This window comes from Salminus brasiliensis, chromosome 1 (assembly GCF_030463535.1).
Source record: "Salminus brasiliensis chromosome 1, fSalBra1.hap2, whole genome shotgun sequence".
Lineage (NCBI taxonomy): Eukaryota > Metazoa > Chordata > Actinopteri > Characiformes > Bryconidae > Salminus > Salminus brasiliensis.
Window position 1 is genome coordinate 92,387,866 of NC_132878.1, and position 19,094 is coordinate 92,406,959.

The 19,094-nt window shown below is 44.3% G+C and overlaps 1 protein-coding gene across 3 annotated transcripts in view; it reads right to left on the reverse strand.

Moving 5' to 3' along the window:
• Nucleotides 1–19,094, reverse strand: part of csmd3a (CUB and Sushi multiple domains 3a) — a 519,096-nt gene that overhangs the window by 278,139 nt on the left and 221,863 nt on the right. For all 3 annotated transcript variants that reach the window (XM_072692429.1, XM_072692430.1, XM_072692428.1), the window contains exons 20-24: nucleotides 17,055–17,270; nucleotides 10,150–10,338; nucleotides 7,753–7,922; nucleotides 7,081–7,237; nucleotides 1,461–1,652 (exon numbers count right to left, since the gene is read on the reverse strand). In XM_072692429.1, coding sequence (XP_072548530.1) covers nucleotides 1,461–1,652; nucleotides 7,081–7,237; nucleotides 7,753–7,922; nucleotides 10,150–10,338; nucleotides 17,055–17,270 — 924 coding nt within the window. The remainder of the gene's footprint in view (nucleotides 1–1,460; nucleotides 1,653–7,080; nucleotides 7,238–7,752; nucleotides 7,923–10,149; nucleotides 10,339–17,054; nucleotides 17,271–19,094) is intronic.

Consider the following 19,094-nt stretch of genomic DNA (forward strand, 5'->3'; position numbering starts at 1 on the left):
AGAATAGAGAAGTACACGCCATTGTACTGAGGTCACCTGTCTAGGCAACAGTGTGAGAGAGAGAGTATGATGATGTACAATCAAGATCCCTTCTTATTCCACCAGCACTTAAGGGTTGTCATAAGCCATTTTCTCACTCCGAGTGTTTATATCCTTCCAATTTAGCATAACAGCAGACAGAGCACCAGTCACGCAGCACTAACATTAAATATGGATTTGGACGTGTTAGGGTCATGTCTGATTTCATTAACTTTAGAAATTGCTGTTATCTCTGGTGATAAGCAAAAAAAAAAAAATGCTGGGATTTGTTTATGAACCATTTCTCACTCAGAGCTCATTGAGGAATTCTGTCAGATGTGCAGATCCTGAGCTTCTAGTCCATGTTTGTGTTTGTCAGTAGAGAAATCATCTGCATTGTGTGTTTAATGGAAAGTAATAGAGTTTTAATCAAGCCTGAAATTTTGACTTAGCCTGATAACTCTCTCAAGAGACCCGACCCAACCCGACCCATCCGACCCATAACACCGTGTTTTGAGTCTCAATCAGATCCCAAAACTGACTCAAGTTTCCCAATGCTAGAACCACCTATACACCACCTATTGTGTGTGTATATATTATTATTCCTACCCTCTATGGGCAAAAGTATTGGGACACCTGCTTATTCATGGTTCCATCTTAAATTGAGGGTATTACAAAGCATTTATCCTGCTGTCTCCACTCTCCATGAGAGAATTTGGAGAATTGCTGTGAGGATTTGACTGCATTCAGCAACAAGAGCATTAGTGAGGTCTGGATGTTGTATGATTATCACCATCCCACCTCATCATCCCCAACTCTCCAACTCTTCCACATGTATTAGATGGAGCTCCACCATCACAGCTCCACAGCCCAAAGCATTAGGCCTGGCATGGAGCCAATAGGTTCATAGGTTCATCTCCTCCAGAGAGTCCTATTCTATTGGCAGTACTTCCCTACAGGGACTAGACTAGCTAGTGTGTACGTGTGCATTTGCAAATCTGTGGGTGTAACTTAAAGTAGCTGAATGCATTCATCAGAAGGGGTGTCCACAAACATTTGGACATGTCGTGTAAGTCGTGAAGGTGAACACCGGGACCAGAAAGTGACACTTACGTAAATCCTGTTATGCATGCAGGCCACGGCCTAATTGACGAGGAAGTACAGGACGAGAGGGACGCAGCGCTAAGAGCCAACTCTGTCCCTCGCCAGTTCGAGAAGGAGTTCATAACAGGCCCGGCCTCGCCGATCAATTATTCAGAGCGAAAGCACAAGCGCTATTTGTATATGCACGCAAAGAGTAAAAGAACATCGGCTGCATTTTTAACAAAGTCCAATTAAGCGGAATCCGTGTAGGACTAAATCCTGGAGATTAAGGTCCAGCATGCTGATGGGGGTGTGTATGTTAATGGCGACTGACAGCACGGGGGTGGAGGATCCATTACCTATGCAGGACGGCAGCTGGTGGTCCCAGGCTCGCCTCTCGCCAGTCATACACCTCAGAACGCTGCTGCCGTGGAGACTGTAGCCAGGGTCGCACTGGTACGTGACGGCGCTGCCGGCGAAGTGGCCTTGGTCGCTGACTTTGGAGCCGAACTGCGGCACACCCGGCTCGTCGCAGTGGGACAGCTCGAAACCTGAGGGGAAAGGGCACAGGATGACAGGGTGGGGTTAGTTTTAGCTGCTAGGGATTAAGTGACGCCTTCAACACTGATTTCATTTCAACATTATTATCTATTTATTATAAATCTATTATATTTATATTATATCTGATAGACATGCTTGGTGTTGTCTGTTATGGATGTGATGGAGTAGTGGATGTTTGTAAATGTACGCTGCACTGAATCCAGTAAAACAGACCTCAGGATTCTCTTCTTGCAATGCAACATGCGGCTGGTCAGTGTTTTCAAGCATTATTAATATCCAAAATTCAGTCAGGAAAGCATATTGTGAAGTGATTTCACAATAATGCCACAATATTGTCATATTCCACCTCTACAGTGCTGCAGATGCTGCCGCTCCACCCCCCACACAAAGCATTTCGTAATCATTCTGCTCCCACTCCACTCTGGGCTTCCTATTTCCCACTCACCGCTCCCTCAAAGCTTGCATGTGAGAGAGAACATACTCCATATTCTTCTTTCTTATAAGAAATGCATTTGATATATGTTACATTTTCCATCAGTTGGGATAAGAAAGTCCAAACCCCCCAAAAAGTGGCACAACTGTCTAAGTGCCGATGTTGTAACACATCCTATCCCCCCGGGCACTTCTTATCCCCTTTGATGTCATCTTACAGAAGGACCAATTACGACCCAATACGTAAGCCAGACAATGCAGCTAGCATGCTACTCGTTAGTCCACGCCCTCGACTGTATTAGGTGTCATGCTACTGGTTAGCCAGCCAGGTGCCCCCCCCCCCTCCCCCTTCACAGTGTTTTTTTTTTGTCTAGTGATAATTGTTTTTTTATCGCTTTATTGTTGACCTGAACACCCCTCATTTCGAGACCACCGTGCCCATCAGCGTAGATATATTCACAAGCAGCGTTGATATTTAAGCGAAGCAGACGGAAGGCGTGAAAACAGACTGTTAGCAGGGTGTAAGATAGCAACGAGCATCGCGCAGGGTGTAACATGGGGCCTCTATGTGTTTTTTTTCTGGTGCGTGCACTGCACAGATAATCCACCAGGGGCAGAATTTTTTTTTCTTATTTATGCAACTGTACTTATTTAAATGTACATATTAATTTATTTAAAAATATTTAAGAAGATAGAATGGTCTCAACAAACTCAAAAATATGTATCAAACAACACCTAAAAGGTTCAAAGTGATAACTTTTCCTTAACAGTGTTCTCAGTACGAACCGCCAAGGCCGATGAAACGGCACTGGAGTCATCTTGTAGCAAGAGAGAATGCTCCAAAATATCCTAAAAAGCTGTTTCAGGCAAAAACCTTTTCCAAACGTAACCTTGGGTGTGAAAAACCTGGATTTAGCAGAGGTTCATATCTATCCTGCTAATTCTCAGCTGCTTTGTTCAATTAAAACAAATTATCAGCAGATAAATACTCCTTTGTATTTTCATCGCCATTGGTAATTACAGTAAATAGGAGCATAAATAATATCATTCAAACCATTAAAAGTTAATCAGTTCTTAACGAGCAAATGATACAGCTAATTAACTCAATAAGAAAGGTATGAGTGAGATAAGCTCCACCAGGCCCATCAGGAGCTCATGTCCCAGAGGAAAAGAAGCACCGGAGTGCGTTCCATAATCAATTCCACTGAGTGCCTCCGTTATGCCACATGGTAATGCAATTAAACGGAGAAATTCAACAATAACGGAATTTCAGGAAACGCCAATCGTAAGCCAATTCCGAAGGCTGCGGAGGGGGAGAGGAGTGCGAGCAGCGCTGCTCTACTGTGACTGCTAATTAAAGCCTTATTGGCGCAGGACTTCCTGTCCCGCGTAGGTCTGAGTGAATTCAGCTTCAGAAAATAGGCCTTCTTCACTTTACAGATGACACAGCTCTTTTGGCTTGGTGCAGGAATAGCAATTAGAGCAGGCATTTATGCATTTATAAAACATGCCTAGCCATCCGAGAACACTCAGCTATTTACAGTCATTTTTTTGTCAACTCATCTGCCGCACGTAAATACGAGGCGCTGTGGATGCTAACTGTAGTGGTGTCGCCGCCCATTACATCCGACATCGAGTCATTTTACTATTATTTGGACGATTAAACGAGTAATCAGTGCTTTTAACAAAAGCCACCCAATGAAAACAGACAGCTTTTGACTGCATATACACACATCAGCCATAAAATTAGCACCCCTGCCTAATACTGAGCAGGTCTTCCTTGTGCCGACCCAACAGATCTGACCATTTGAGGCTTGGACTTCTCAAGACCTCTGAAGGTGTCCTGTGGTATCCGGCACCAAGACATTAGCAGTTGTGAGGTGAGGCTTCCATGGATTGCAATAATGAGCCTGGGGCCCCAATGACCATGTCACTGGTTCACTGGTTGTCTTTCTTGGAGCATTTTTGGGGAGGTACTGACCACTGCAGACCAGAAACCACCCCACAAGACCTGCCTGATGTTTTGGAGACGTTCTGACCCAGTTATCTAGAACATATCAGTCTGGCTCAGGTCAAAGTGGCTCAGATTCTTGCTTTCCCTGCTTTTACCAACATCATTTTCAAGAACTGACCGTTTGCTTGCCTAATGACCAAGTATAATAGCATGCATCTCCAAAACTGCCACTTTTCAGGAGATGGAAAAAAAGGTCTTAAGTTTCAATGGAAGTCAATGTAAAAAGATTTTATTCCAAGTCTTTTTGGAGCATTTTTATTGGTCCATTCATCATAAAATTTGGACACAGCGTAAAGATCAACTGCCAGATTCTCAATATGTCAAAAAGAGAAAAACGTCAAAATGGAGATATGTTTTTACATGACAGCAAGTTACATAACTTCAGTCTTGAGGTTCTACAGCGTTCTCAGTCATCTCTGAATCCTCTACATCTCTGGACGTCCTTTTTTTCCACACTTCCTACAGCAGACAGACTCTAGAGTTATAGATACGTAACAACTCCACACGTACAACGCCTGCAGTGACTGATTACGTCAACGACACGTAACCCAAAACTGCTAACACCGCTAATAGCGAACGGCAGTCGGCAAGGGGCCGGTCAGCGGTATGGAAATGAGTTCTTGCTAACTGGTTTTCATCTTTTCCGTTCACGCGCTGTGAGCCGCATTAGCATTTCGGGTAAATTCCTCCAAGACAGCAGCTGAACTTCAGTCATTTGTTTGCCGCTGCGCTCCCCACCCGGCACGCTGTCTCTAACTAGTGCGCTGTAAGGCGACACAGATTTGCCAGCTTACATAACAGAGCACACGCACCCTTTCGCCAGCCACTTCCACTTCATATGGAAATTTTTAGGCCTTCATATATCCTGGGTGTCTCGGGGCTATCCCACTGTGCTGGCATAATCCCCCACAATGCCAAACATTATGACAGTCTTACTACAACCCGCGCTCGCAAAATTAGTCGCAGTCCTCTTTAATCATCAGGGTTCTGTTATCCTATTGCCTTTTGCTTTTGTTGAGATTCTTCTCGTCATTATGGTGTCTCAAGTGGTTGCTCAGGTGTTGCTAAGTGGTTGCTGTGGTAGCCCATAGAGTTGGTTGGGTGTTGTTAGTGTATTTGCATCACTGTGACATTTTAAAGAGGACCAAAGTTTTGCGCCATATTCGTTTCTATGGGGGAAAAAATTGCAAACATCTGTTGCTATAGAAATCATATGTCAGATCTAAAAACTGAACACAAACCCGATTCCACAATCAGACAATCTGGAGTTGGAGCGGTGTCGATATCACAGAAACTGCGGGACGAGATACCCAGCCGAAAAAGAGTAAGAAGATGAACTCGCAACCACTTGGCTACACCACAGCAACCAGCTAGCAACACCATGTAGAAATTGTCCGGTAGTGGGAACCACTTCACTGTTCTGCGTTTCAGAATTCAATAAATAAGATAACAATATAGTTACTTTTGACATCACACACCATAGCAACCACCTGAGATACCATAGCAACTGCCTAGCAAACACCTAGCGCTAAGCAGCATCATGACAACAACCTAAAATACCACAGTAATCACTATAGTACTGTAATAATACTATAACTAACTAATAAACTCATCCAGCAATCACTTAGCAACAACTTAGCAACCCCCCTAGAATACCACAGCTACCACCTATCAAGACCTTAGCAAACACCTGCTGCTAAGTGGTTGCTATGGTATCCCAGGTGGTTGCTGTGGTATCCCACCATGACCATGGGGGAGGCAAGCTTGTTGGAAATACCCATTCTTGCATATTGCTGCTTTAATGCTGTTTTGAATGGAATTATTAGAAATAATCATTTACAATGTAGATTAAACTTCATAATTCAATGTTTTCAGTTCAAATATTTTGAGAAGAATAATGAAAATATACAATAATATACAATAATATAAAAAAATATTATTAGCCCTGCTATTTGATCCACTTTATAGAACTTTATAACTTTTTAATGTTCATCTTTGCGGCCAATTCAGAACCATCAACATCTCCATTCATCATTCTGGACACATTAAACATCTGAAGCACAGGACTAGTCCATTAGGACCATTTCATATCTTTACCTGCAGTCACGTTGGTGTTCCATTATTAAAACTCGGATTGCAAACTTCTGTTACAGTGCATTCCTCATAACGGACATATTAATTCCCCTGTAGAGCTAAGACAGCCTTAAAGCACTCCCATTTCTTTTCATTTGGAGGGTTCAGAGTGTGCACGGCGTGTGAGGTGTGGGCAGAGCTATTTCACAGAAGTAGGCACTTCAGCAAGGCCGTAATGGCCTAATTGTTCATACATAACAGTAACAATTAGAGCAGAATGCCACCAAAGAGTAGAAGCCTGGGCACACGGAGAGCCATCCAGCGCCAGCAGGCCGTTCCTGCCATTTGCAAAATGGCAGAGACTGAAGCTCGGCTGCTCTTCGGCGCTGTTTTCCCTCGCGCGGGGCTGCGGCGGCTGAATCATGACCTATAATCATGGCGGAGTCGTGTCGGCTTTATGATTAAGATTTCAAATAATACGCCACAAGCTGGGGTAGACTCCACGCTCAGACCTATAATTTCAAGCAAAGCAAATTAAGTGCTACCATGCATTCTATATAGTGCTCTAATTTGCAGTCATGCTATTGTTAATGTGTGTGTGCATGTATGTGTGTGAAAGAGAGAGAGAGAGAGAGAGAGAGAGAGAGAGAGAGATCATATTACGATAGTGTCCAGCGTCAATGAAATGAAGAAATTAATTAAAAAGGGAAAATGAAGTGAGGTTAGATATTCCATTACCGGAAACTGAGGTGAGAGATTGGATAGAGTGAGTGGGGCGAGCGAGAGAAAAGGGGGAAGAGAGTGTGAGACTGAAAGAGTGAGCTAGAGGTGAGAGAGAGAGAAAGAGAGAGAGAGAGAGAGAAAGCAAGAGCAGGACAGAGAGTAGAAGAAGATCTTACTGCTGTAGTTGAGCTTGAAGCCTTGGGCTGTGTCGTCCTGATCGGAGTAGAACTCCAGCCACAGGTGGTTGGAGGTGCTGGTCAGAGTGACCCCCAGCATGGAGGAGCTGGAGAACGCCCCGATGACGTCCGCTGTGTTATCCGGTCCATCGTACACCTGGGAACCAGAGAAACGACACCAGGATGGGTGTGGGAGGGGGTGGGCTCTGGCTCGCAGTGCTTTGCTTTTCTGAAAGACTTCAGTCATAACAAGCCGCTAATTCCAACCATCATTCAACATCTTCTCCACGATCCCTGCTATCGGCAGCCAGAAGGTCTAAGCAGCACTTCAGAGGATTCTGCCTCAATGAGAGATGATTGGTGTAGTCAGACCTGCTCAATCATTCGCTCCACACCGCTCTTCAGATGAATTTTGCTAGACTGGCTGTCAGGTGGGTAACTATTAGTAATGTTGCTAACAGACTCCAGCACCACGAAGGCCTTGAGTGAAATAAAGCATGGCCTGAGCAAAGCCCCGACAGAGGCAGGTACTCGAGAAACGCAGGTAAACAAAGCGGACGGATAGCCAGTCGCTTAGCGCTGTCGTCGCATTTTTTTTTTTAGAAAAGCATTTGCTTCTCATCTCTCATCCCTCAGCAGTGGCGGCACAGGCCGCTCTTTCTTGTGGCTTACCTTCAGGACGTCACCTTGAGCCAGATGGAAGGCGCTGGCGGAAATGTTGATTCCTTTCCCCGTCTGGACCTGAATGTTATAAATGCACTCGTGGTTGTTCTCGTAATTCAGCGGGTAGTTCGGGGACAGCAAAACGCCGGAGTTCTGAGAAACCGTGGAGCCGCACTCCGCTAAGAGAGATGAGGAGATCGATGAGGAAGGACAAGGCTAAATGTCAGATCAACACACAGTGTATTATGATTATGGCAATAAGTGTGGCTGAGGGAGACATTGAAAATCTACAGTACCAGTCAAACAAATGTCTGGACTACACTTACAAAACACACCGGTGGTCAAAAAAAGGTTCTGCTCTGTCCGAGTGGCTCAGCGGTCTAATGTGCTCGATCCTCGAGTTCGAATCCTGAGCCATGCTGCTTTGCCATCAGAAGCCGGAGTCTGAGAGAGCACACCTGGCCGTGCTCTCGCGGGTGGGGGGTTGATACACTCCCCTCTCCCCTCATCACTATTAAGCGATGTTGGCTGGCTGGGGACACAGAGCTTCCCAGATAACATGCCCATGTGGGACCTCTTTGGTTAGCCCAAATGTGAACCAGAAAGTTTCAACATGGAACCTATGAAACCATATATGGACTCCAACCAGGGTCAGTGATGTAACCAGGAGGGGTTACACATGAACCCTGATCCCCCTGGCCATAGTGGTAGTGCACTGGTGGTAGTGTCTAGATGGGACCCACGTGAGATTAAGGTAATGGGGCCCATTTGAGAGCCCAACTGTGTCTCTGTAACAATACACTTACTTAGAGCCCACCTAGAACCCACCTAGCACATGTAAACTAGCATTGAAGATTGTGTGGAAGGTGGGAAGGACTCATTCATTGATATGTGTGTGAATACAGTTCTGACCTCGATCCGATCCAACTATCAGGTTTACTCCACCTGGTAGAGCTAAATGGTAGTGTAACCTGGTACACTGCCCAGATAATTACTGCAGCTATGAGCAGATGCCATCTCTGTTAGACAAAATATGTACTAGTCCAGACCACAGGAACTTCTTCCTGGATTTACTGACCAATAGGTAAAGAGAACGTTCTCACATGATTTGCTGTAATTATTTTTTTCCCGTTGGGACAACGCTCCAACTCTACAAACTCGTTAACTGATTCAGATCACAGCAAACCAACCATAGGTGTGAAAACACCCTTTGTTTCGGCTCAGTTTATTCCTATTCCCAGACTCCTGACCACGGAGCTACGGCGTTGACAGGATTTGAACTTATAAGTTCCTGTCTCTTCACAAGCAAGCCTTTAGGCAGTTACACCACCCTAGTACTGTAAACCTATGTACATTTATGTGTCCAAGAATGAAAGGAAAGGTAAATGCAGTACCTATGTAGTGAAATTTTACAGCTCTGGACCGGCCCTACAGTCTAACTGCAGCTCATCAAGCGTGAGGAGAGCATAAACTCAAATCGCAGCAAGCGCTTAGAGCTCTATTTTCAAAAACCTCCCACTCTGGGGATGTCATACGATAGGGGAGAGTTCTAATCTACAGATTTTTTTGATGCTCAACTCAATGTGCATTGCTGACCAAAGTGAGATGTAGAAGTAAAAAGTGTGAGTTCGGAGTTAGAACGTCTGAGTTACCTAAGTTGAATTAACTGAAAAAGAGTCAATAAAAATTAGGCATTATTTTTATACATTTAATCAAAATCTAAAGTAGATAAACTGTAATATTGGCACATGCAGTCCAACTGTTGATATTTTGCAGCCAGAAATAGAAAAAGTGTGAGTATCTAGTGGGAAAGGGCTTCCGGATGAATTAATTCTTTTGCCTAGTGTTGAGACTTTGTACTTTAATGTACTTTAATGATCCAAATGTGGCTGTAAGAAGGTGAGGCAATCCAAATGTTTGACTGGTACTGTATTTAAGGGCTGGTATAAATACAACCTATGCAGGACACTTTTAAAAAAACAGTATCCAACCTTGTCACTCATAAGTTGCATTGAATTCGCTGGACAGTTTGACATTGAGTTCCCCAGCTCAGGTTATAATGACCTCCCACTAGCTGTTAGTCGCCATAACGACATTAGGGCGGACAGCATTCGTTTCTGTCACTGCGTCGACCCCAAATCAACTCACCCCAGGCCGGCCAAATGTTTTCTTCACCCCTCCCCGATATCTTCAGACAGAGTGACATGTGCCCCAGGGCTACAAGGCTACACTTTGACATTTCTGCACTGAACCAGCTGTCCGTCAAACCACCCCATCCGCCCACCCTCTAAACGTCCACTTTGTTTGACAGGTCTGTCCGACTGCCAGGCCGCGCTCCAATGCAACCATGAAGGACCCAGTTGGAAGGGGAGACGTCCAAGCGAATGAAAGCTGCTGACCACCTACCCACACACCTTGGCAGAGGGGCACTCCACGTGCGCCGCCCGCCGCCCAGACACGTGATGGCCCGCGGCCCCTGCAGGCGGTAGCCCGGCTCGCAGTAAAAAGTCAGCGAGTCGCCGATGCCGAAGCCCCCGCCACCGTGGCGACCGAACCGTGGCACGCCGGGGTCTTCACATGGCTCCAGGTCGTATTCTGAAACAAACACACCAGTAAACAAATATTCACTTTAATAAATTCATTATTTTTATGAATTTAGAATCATATTGCTTCAGTTTGGAAGCAATATTTGTAATAATCCACAGTTCATATGCAAAAGTTTGGACGCCCTTGTTCAAATAGCATGTTTCGTTGATGTTCTAAGTGTAAGAACATCCTACTAGGCCTACAATTGTTTGTAATTTCTGGAGCAGATAAACATGAACCTATTGGCACCATGCTGCCTAATGCCAGGTGTGGACTAGAGGGGTATAAATCCCCCCAGCTTCGAGCTGTGAAGCAGTGGAAGAACTGTGTTCTCTGGAATAATAGATGGTGCTCCATCCAATCAAATTCTCACAGCAATGTCCCTCTGAAATATAGTAGAAAGTCTTCCTCACTGGACAGTAGAGACAGTTACTCTAACAAAAGCAGGACAAACCTTTTTAATATCCTTGATTTTGGACAAAATAATGAATGTGCAAATACAAATACTAGTGTCCAAATACTTTTGTCCATATAGCGTAGCTCCACTGCAAAACTGAAGATGGAAAAGTTGGACATCAAAGGAATAGTCACACAAATAAATCTCCAGAAATTTAATGAAAAGAAAGAATTCTAAGATCCCTGCTGAAAAAGTTCAAGCTGGTCAAGCTGGTTGACCAGAATAATAGTATGCTTTTGTTTGAGTTCGATGGTTTACCTGATCTACAAGCATGACCAACCTGACCAAGCTAGACAACAAGTATGACCAAGCATGACCATGCTGATCAACCAGGATGACCAACAAAACCAAGCTGGTGGACCAGCATGACCAGAAAGACCAAGCTGGATGACCAGCATGACCAAGCATGACCAAAATCAACTTCAACAGACACAACACTGGTCAAGAGCTGGTTAATTAGCTGGCTTACCAGCACAGGATGTCTGGATGACCAGCTTTTCAACCATCCTGACCATCAAAGACCAGCTTAGACCATCTAAAACCAGCAACCAGCAAAAACTGGTCTTGAGCTGGATTTTCTGGGATGTTAGCTTTGTAGCCAGTCATGCTACAGTTAAACGCTGTCCTGCAGCACTTCACGGTCATTACGGTCCATGTGATAAACACAGAGCTCAAGCGTAACCCCAGGCTAACACTGCCAACCCTGAACCAATCAATTTGACCTAATGTATACAGATTTACATCGTTTAGATGCCCGTAAATCACAGTAGGGGAAAAGGGTTTAGTGATGCTAGGCCGCAGCTGCGCTGTACGCTGCCTGTGGCGTTTCTCAGTCTTCTCGGAAAGGCTTCTCTGGGCTCAACGGTTTGAGCGAATGCCAAGTTTGTGTCATCCGCTGAGTGACGAGCAGCTGTTCGGCCCCAGTGGCCCCCTACTGCCCCACCACTGCAGCGCTTTCCTTCATTTTCGGCGGAGAAGTAAGCCGTGCTCTGCATGCTAAAACCATTGCATGCTGAAGTCAGTGTGACAAACAGAGGCATGGATTTTGATGCAAGGTGAAAGCAGAAAAATAAATGTGGCCACAAATTAGCATTGTGCTAATTGCATGCTTGGGCTATCAAACACTTGCCTGAGGCCTTGCTTACGTGGTTTCTGAGACCGTATGGTGTAGTTATCTGTTAAAAATGACAACATGCAGGTTTCAAGATGGCTGTTACTGTTTTAGCTGGTGTTCTGTTCTCTTTCAGTATGTTATCCAGTACCAGTCACATCAACAGCAAGCCTGCCAGAGATCACTGAACAACATGGTTTCAAATAACTGTAAAGCTAACAATGCAAATTGGTAGGTATGAGCTTCCAATACTTGTTGGCTACAGTGCCTATAAAGAGTACCACCCGCCTCCCCGGATGTTTCCCATTGATTTTATGGAAATGTAAACATGGTCAAAATATTTTTTATTCATTTATCATTTTTTTAATGCTTAAATGTTTTCTTCACCCCTCCACGATATCTTCAGACAGAGTGACATGTGCCCCAGGGCTACAAGGCTACACTTTGACATTTCTGCACTGAACCAGCTGTCCGTCAAACCAGCCCATCCGCCCACCCTCTAAACGTCCACTTTGTTTGACAGGGGGTAAAAAGTATGCCCCCCCCCCCCCCTTGCTTTTATGGAAATATAATCATGGTCAACATAATTAGCTTTTTGTGTATTTTTTTTAATCAGGAATTTACAAAAAACTCTTTAATGTCAAAGTGAAACAGGATTTCTACAAATGAATATTAGTAAAATTACATATTTAAAATAAAACCAACGTAACTGACCTATTTCCACAGAGGTCCTGGCCGTTGGTGCTGGTATTCTCACAGTGCTGCAGTGAATGTGTCTCAAGTCACTGTAGTATAAAGACCTGTCTGCTTAATCAGTATTCCTGGCTACAGAAATACTCCATGAAGACAAAAGAGCACTCCATGCCACTCCTGAAGAGTAAAAGTCAGGGGGTAGATCCAGAAAATAAAATAAAAAAAACAAGGATTTCCCCTGAAGTTCAGTTAAACCCATCGTTAAATAATGGAAGGAATGTGGCACATGTGTAAATCTCTCTAGAGTAGGCCGTCCTCTCAAATTGATCGACCCTGCAAGAAGGAGGTTAGTGACGGAGGCCACAACGACACCTATGACTACTCTAAAACTGAGATGAGAGAGACCCTGCATACAACAACTGTTGCCCAGGTTCTTCACCAGTCAACGCTTAATGGAAGAGCGGCAAAGAGAAAGAAATCTGGACTAAGGTTCACCCAAAGACATGTAGGAGACTCCATGCAGTCAACTAGAAGAAGGTTTACTGGTCTGATGAGGCCGAAATGGTGCTTTTTGGCCATCAGACTTGACGCTGTGTCGCATACACCATCCCCACCTCGAAGCATGGTGGTGGCAGCATCAGTTCAACTCCATCTCAAGACCGGGTTTTTTCCAGACGAAAACATACCCTAGACTCATCAACTTGTAGATCAGCTCTTGAGATTGATGGACTAGCTGTTCCGACCAACTTCACCAAGCTGGTTGTCAAGCTGGTCATACTGGTTTCAATAATATGACCAGTTTGCTCAAGGGGATCATACTGCTGGAGCAGTGTAATCAGGCAACCAGCTTGGTCATGCTGGTCAAATGAGCTTGGTCATACTGGTTGACTGACTGGCTTGGTCGGGCTGGTCATGCTGGTACACCAACTAAACCATCAAACTCGTGGTCCCGAGCTAAGCTCGTTTTACAGCAGGGCAGTTTTGGAACATGTCAAAGCTCTTAAACGAACATTACACTTCCACATATCAGTGAGACTGAACGACACAAAGTCATTAAGAGTGCTGGTGGGATTAACCAGGGGTCACCATGACTACAACTCAAATATAGCCATGCTATTTACAAAACCACCAGTGAACGAGCATGTATCCCGCAGCCATGAATGTGCTTCAGAAATACATTTTGGGCCAAAACTGCTGTAAAGCAACGTCCCACACAGCATATCTGTAATCATTTTGTGTAATAACGTCCTGTGATGTAGCCTTTAGAGCAGGGGTCATCAGTTCTGGTCCTCGAGGGCCAGTCTCCAGCCTATGTTCCTGCTCCAACGCACCTGATTTAATTACCAGGCTTAATAAATGTAAAACCAGCAGTATGCTCTGGGATCTGGCCCGCCAGGACCGGAATTGATGAGGCCTGTTTTAGAGGCCCTACATGCTTTTGGACGCCTGCTTCTATTCACCAACCATTGTAGTGTATTATACTTCTGTACATTACTCACACCAAAGCACTCTACATGACCTTGTTTACATGTTAGCTATTTAATTAGGCTGAATTTGCAGAATTGCAAATTAACTGTGTAATAAGTGTAAAACAAAAAAGGGCTAATGGTGAGAAATGAAAAGCCACTGTCTGCAATTTCCTGGAGAGTGAATTTCCTGCATTATGCGTGAACATGTCTGATGCTGTCAATTGCATCAATATTTAATAGCGGCGAAAGGTCAACATCCACCTTCAACCGCACAATCTATATTATGCTAATGCACTGGCCCTCCCCGCGGATGATCTCATGAATATTCATGAGCACGGCTCCTTAATTACCGTACAGTAGTGCTGATTTCTGCTCACCGCCACCTAGCTGAGCCTTGTTGTCAGCTGGATCACATGGTACATTGCTGGATTTCTGACCTCTACTGAGTGTATGCTTAAGAAAAAAAAATGCACCTTTGGAGCCCTTAAGCCTCTTATTCCAGGATAGAGCCCCTTTATCAGCCAGGGACGTTTGACCACAGGCACCAGTGGGGGGGTTAAACAAGGATTTGGGGCTGAAGAAAAGTGCCTTTGACTTTGGGAGGCTTCTTTTTCTCCTCAGACATAGAGCCTTATATTCAGCTGTTGGGGACTTTTCTCATATTAAAAGATGGATAAGTCCATTCCATCAGGCCGGTTTAACCCCTGGCCGTTCTAGCGGAGTGTATTCTCTCTTCTGTGGAATGATCCAGTAGGGATCTGTGGCTTATGAAAACTCCAGCCCAGAGCCAGCTCTCCTATCGCCCCGTGGCTCAGGCTCAAATCCAGTCCAGGAGGTTTCGGGCGCCAGCGATAAGTCCCCCAGCTCCCCATCGGCATCTCAAGCTGTTGCCAATTGATTGCTTTTCATCAACGCGCCACTTTGCAGGCCTCCTCTGTATTCAAACGTCAGCTCGACGGCTTATCGGGGGAAGATACGAGCTTGTAGGCAAGTGAGCGCAGTAAAGAAGTGAAGTTAGTTTAACCCCTACAGGAGCAAAGGCAGCTCTTATTGGAGCTTAAACACTGGGATTTCGTTGGGTAACAAGTTGCAGAAACTTCACTTGCCTTGAGAAACGCCCAAGATTCGCCCCTAGAACACTTCATTAAACATTCAGACCAGATTCCAATAAACAACACAGCAATTAGCAACAATCCCACCATGGTTTAAAACTTTAAACAGCTCGCATCCCCTGAGGGACAACAGCGCTTGTATTCCGCAGAGCCAAACTCAGTCCAAACAAACTCACGCGGTTAAAAGCACGTTTTGGACAAAATGAAAAAAACTGCTAGACCTGTTGTAATCATGTCCCCTCACCTTTTTAAAGCTCTACGGTCATTTAACCCAACCATGCAGTGAACACACATGCCCGGAGCGGTGGGCAACCATTGCTGTGGCACCCAGAGTATCGAACGTGCCCAAGTATCGAACCCACAACCCTGTCATATCATAACAGCCTGCTGCTCTAACCACTGAGCCACCACCGCCTAGCCTATTTTCTGGTTAAAACACAAGAACCCCCCCCCCCCTTCTAATGTCAAATCTTGAAGGTGGGAGGAGCTTTTGCAAAACATCTGATTTTTGTATAATGCATTTATGTCATGCATGCTGGGTAGTGTAGTGCAAAAACATTGATGAGCCAATAGCATGTCATCTTCATGCTTTAAAAACAGCTGTCTAAGATTTTAAGATACTTCACATTTTCAGTAGGGATGCACCGATCCGATACTAGGATCGAATATTGACCTCGATACTAACAAAATTTGCTGACTCAGGTATTGCATAAGTAGTCTGATCCAAAGAACCGATCCCCCCCATTCACCGAACCCGATTCTCGCACCGCCGGTATTATAGGCTTCATAACTCAGGATGAGAGTAACATACAGACATCATACACATATCATAGCAAACAGCAAGCTCCCCCTCCCCCCATCTAACCAGCATAGTGCCCTCGACCTGTCATTAACTACCAGCGAGCAATCCAGCTTGTGTTCCATGTAAGGAGAACCGAGAAGGGAGGAGCTGCCAGCTCCCCTTCATTCTCATAGACTTCAGATTTCAGATTAAAAGTCCTGAGCCCGGACGACACTGTGCAGTTATTAATTTCAGTGACCAATAAACTGAAATTGGGTTCAGTTATATCTGTGTTCATTTGTTATAGTTTGTTTTAGTAAAGATAGTAAAGTCATGATTACGTCAATCCTGACGCCTTAAGTCTCTCCCAAATGGTCAGGTATAGGTTTATTACTTCAACAATGACATCGGATTGGTATCGGGAATCGGCCGATACGCTAAGTTCTTGTATCGGTATCTGTATGGGAACAGAAAAACATGGATCGGTGCATCCCTAATTTTCAGTTTGTTTGCAGATAAATGTACAATATTATTTTAATATATTTATTTATTCATGTATTAGTCATTTATTTTCTTGACTTAAATAAACTCATAATATTTATATTTATGTACAACATTGATGTACCATAATTCATCTCTATTTATTCCTTAAAAATAACCAGCCTGCTTTGGTTTCCATGCCATTAAAAAGGTGCCTTAAATAAGTGTGATATTAATGTTCAAAAGTAGGTAAGCAAAGGGAAAACAGCAGCTGTAATATCTATATCACTCTGTTTGTATAAATATTAACATATAATACTAACATTCATGCTGCTGCTGATGGAGTTGAACACATCCATCCTGAGAAACCTGGAGGAACTGAGCTCTGTTCATCAGACTAGCTCACCGACAAGATCTCACTACTTTCTTTCTTTAGAATGAGAAGCTCTTGTTTCTCCTTTTTACTGGATTCATGTTCCTCTGCTTTATCTGTTCTGAGGAGATCTGGAGCTTCCACAGTAAAAACTCTCTCACTGCTGAGAGACAGAGCTTTACATAGTGTGATTAGGTGCCTAAAACCTCTGCATGTCACTGTGTGTGTATATATACACATATATCTCACCTGCGAAAGAGATGTTAAAGCCGTGGAAGGAGATGGAGAAGTCAGAGATGAAGCGCAGCTGGGCCCTGAAGTTGCCGTAGAGGCCGGCGTTGAGGGCCGGGGGCCTCTGGGAGCCAGTGAGTCGGGCCAGCGGCTGGGCGAAACTGCCGTTCTCCGTCAACAGCAGGTAGTCATGGTGATCCTCCAGATGAAAGGCGTGGAAGGTGAAGCGCACGCCTGAATGGGACGAGTGCCAAATCATCAGATCACTCAAACCAAGAACAGGGGAAATTAAGTGCAGCAACAGCAGAACAGTGGCTGCTACCACACAGTCAGCTCCAGAGCCGAGCCTGGGGCAGACTGTTCGCGGATTTGAGGTATTTTAGGAAAAACAGAGGCGAAAAAACATGAGCATTAAAGGAGCAGATCAGTGAAAAATCTCATTTACATAATTTTCCAGTACGCCAGATGCTGTTGGCCAGACAAGACAGGGCCCGGTGTTAGAAAAGGAGATGCTAGGCTAACATTGCTAACAAATACTGGACTTAGACTGCCACCAATCTCATTTTTGTAAATGAACGCCCAAAAATGTGTCCAGACAAATCTATGTGATTTGGAAAACAGTATGGATTACTTTAATCGATGATGGTGGGGGGGGTGGGGGACTCTACTAGGCGGACTCTACTCCAGGCTGTGGTGCAGTGGTGGCTTAGTGGTTAGAGCACCGGGCTATTGATAACAAGGTTGTGGGTTCGATTCGGGCTTGGCAAGCTGCCACTGTTGGGCCCTTGAGCAAGATCCTTTACCCTCTCTGCTCCCCGGGCGCTGGAGTTGGCTGTCCACCGCTCTGTGTGTGTATGTTCACTACCACAGATGGGTTAAATGCAGAGGACACATTTCGCTGTGCAGTGTACACTATACAGTGACAAATATGTGCACCTTTACCTTTTTACTCCAAAGCGAGATGATATGAAAATAACAATGTAAGTCTAATATCAAATATATTCAAATAAATGTCTAATAATTTCCTTTTATTAAATATTTTTTTAAAACTTGCTTATGTAGCTTTTTGGTAGATTTTTTAAAAGACTGGTGCCGGTCCAAATCCAGTGTTTCTGAGCCATGTTAGCGATGTTATACTAGACTATCTCCCATTCTAAACTAAAGAAGCACACATCAGACATCAAACTGATCAGGCTGATCGACTGAATCTTGGGTAATAAATCCAGTTAATCAGATTTTCATCATTAACTATTCCTGTAACCCTTAAAATTCCAGTTACTATTTATTTAAAATTGAAAAAATGACACATTTATATACACACTATATGGACAAAAGTATTGGGACACACCTCTTATTCATTAAATCTAGGTGTTTCATTCAGTCTCATTGACCCACAGGTGTATAAAATCAAGCCCCTAGCCATGCAATCTGTCTTTCTTACACACATTAGTGAAAGAATGGGAGGTTCTGAAGAGCTCACTGAACTCCAGCGTGGTTCTGTATGTAATAGGAGACACCACTGCACCAACAACAACAAGTCAACTGGTGAAATTTCCTCCCTCCTAGATCTTCCTCCATCAGCTGTGAGTGGTATTATTATTGAACAGTGGAAGAGTTTAGGAGGAACAGCTCACAGAGAGCAGCTCAGTGTTCACAGAGTGTCTGTCAGACCACGTAAAGTCAGGGTCAATGCTGAGCTCAGAGCAGAGTGCAGAAAAGCCTCAAACTGACTCAGTAACTGCAGAGCTTCATTAATGCCTATGGTTTTAGACTGGGAGGTCATAAAAGCTCTTGCTACATTTACATCTACATTTAATTTGTATTCGTCAGGTAAAACACGACAGCTTACACTAACAACGTGATCAGATTCACGTCCTGTTCTTCTTCAAAGGAAAAGGCAATGCGAGTTGAAAACGCTCAATCTGTCTCAGTTTATTTCAGTGATTAAGTAAAAATAATACAGATCACACCATGCTTTCACCATTGCTGGGCAACAGCTGTGTCTGCTAAGAGTTAATAGGAATGGCTGTAATTGGATAACAGGGGAAAGAACTGTTG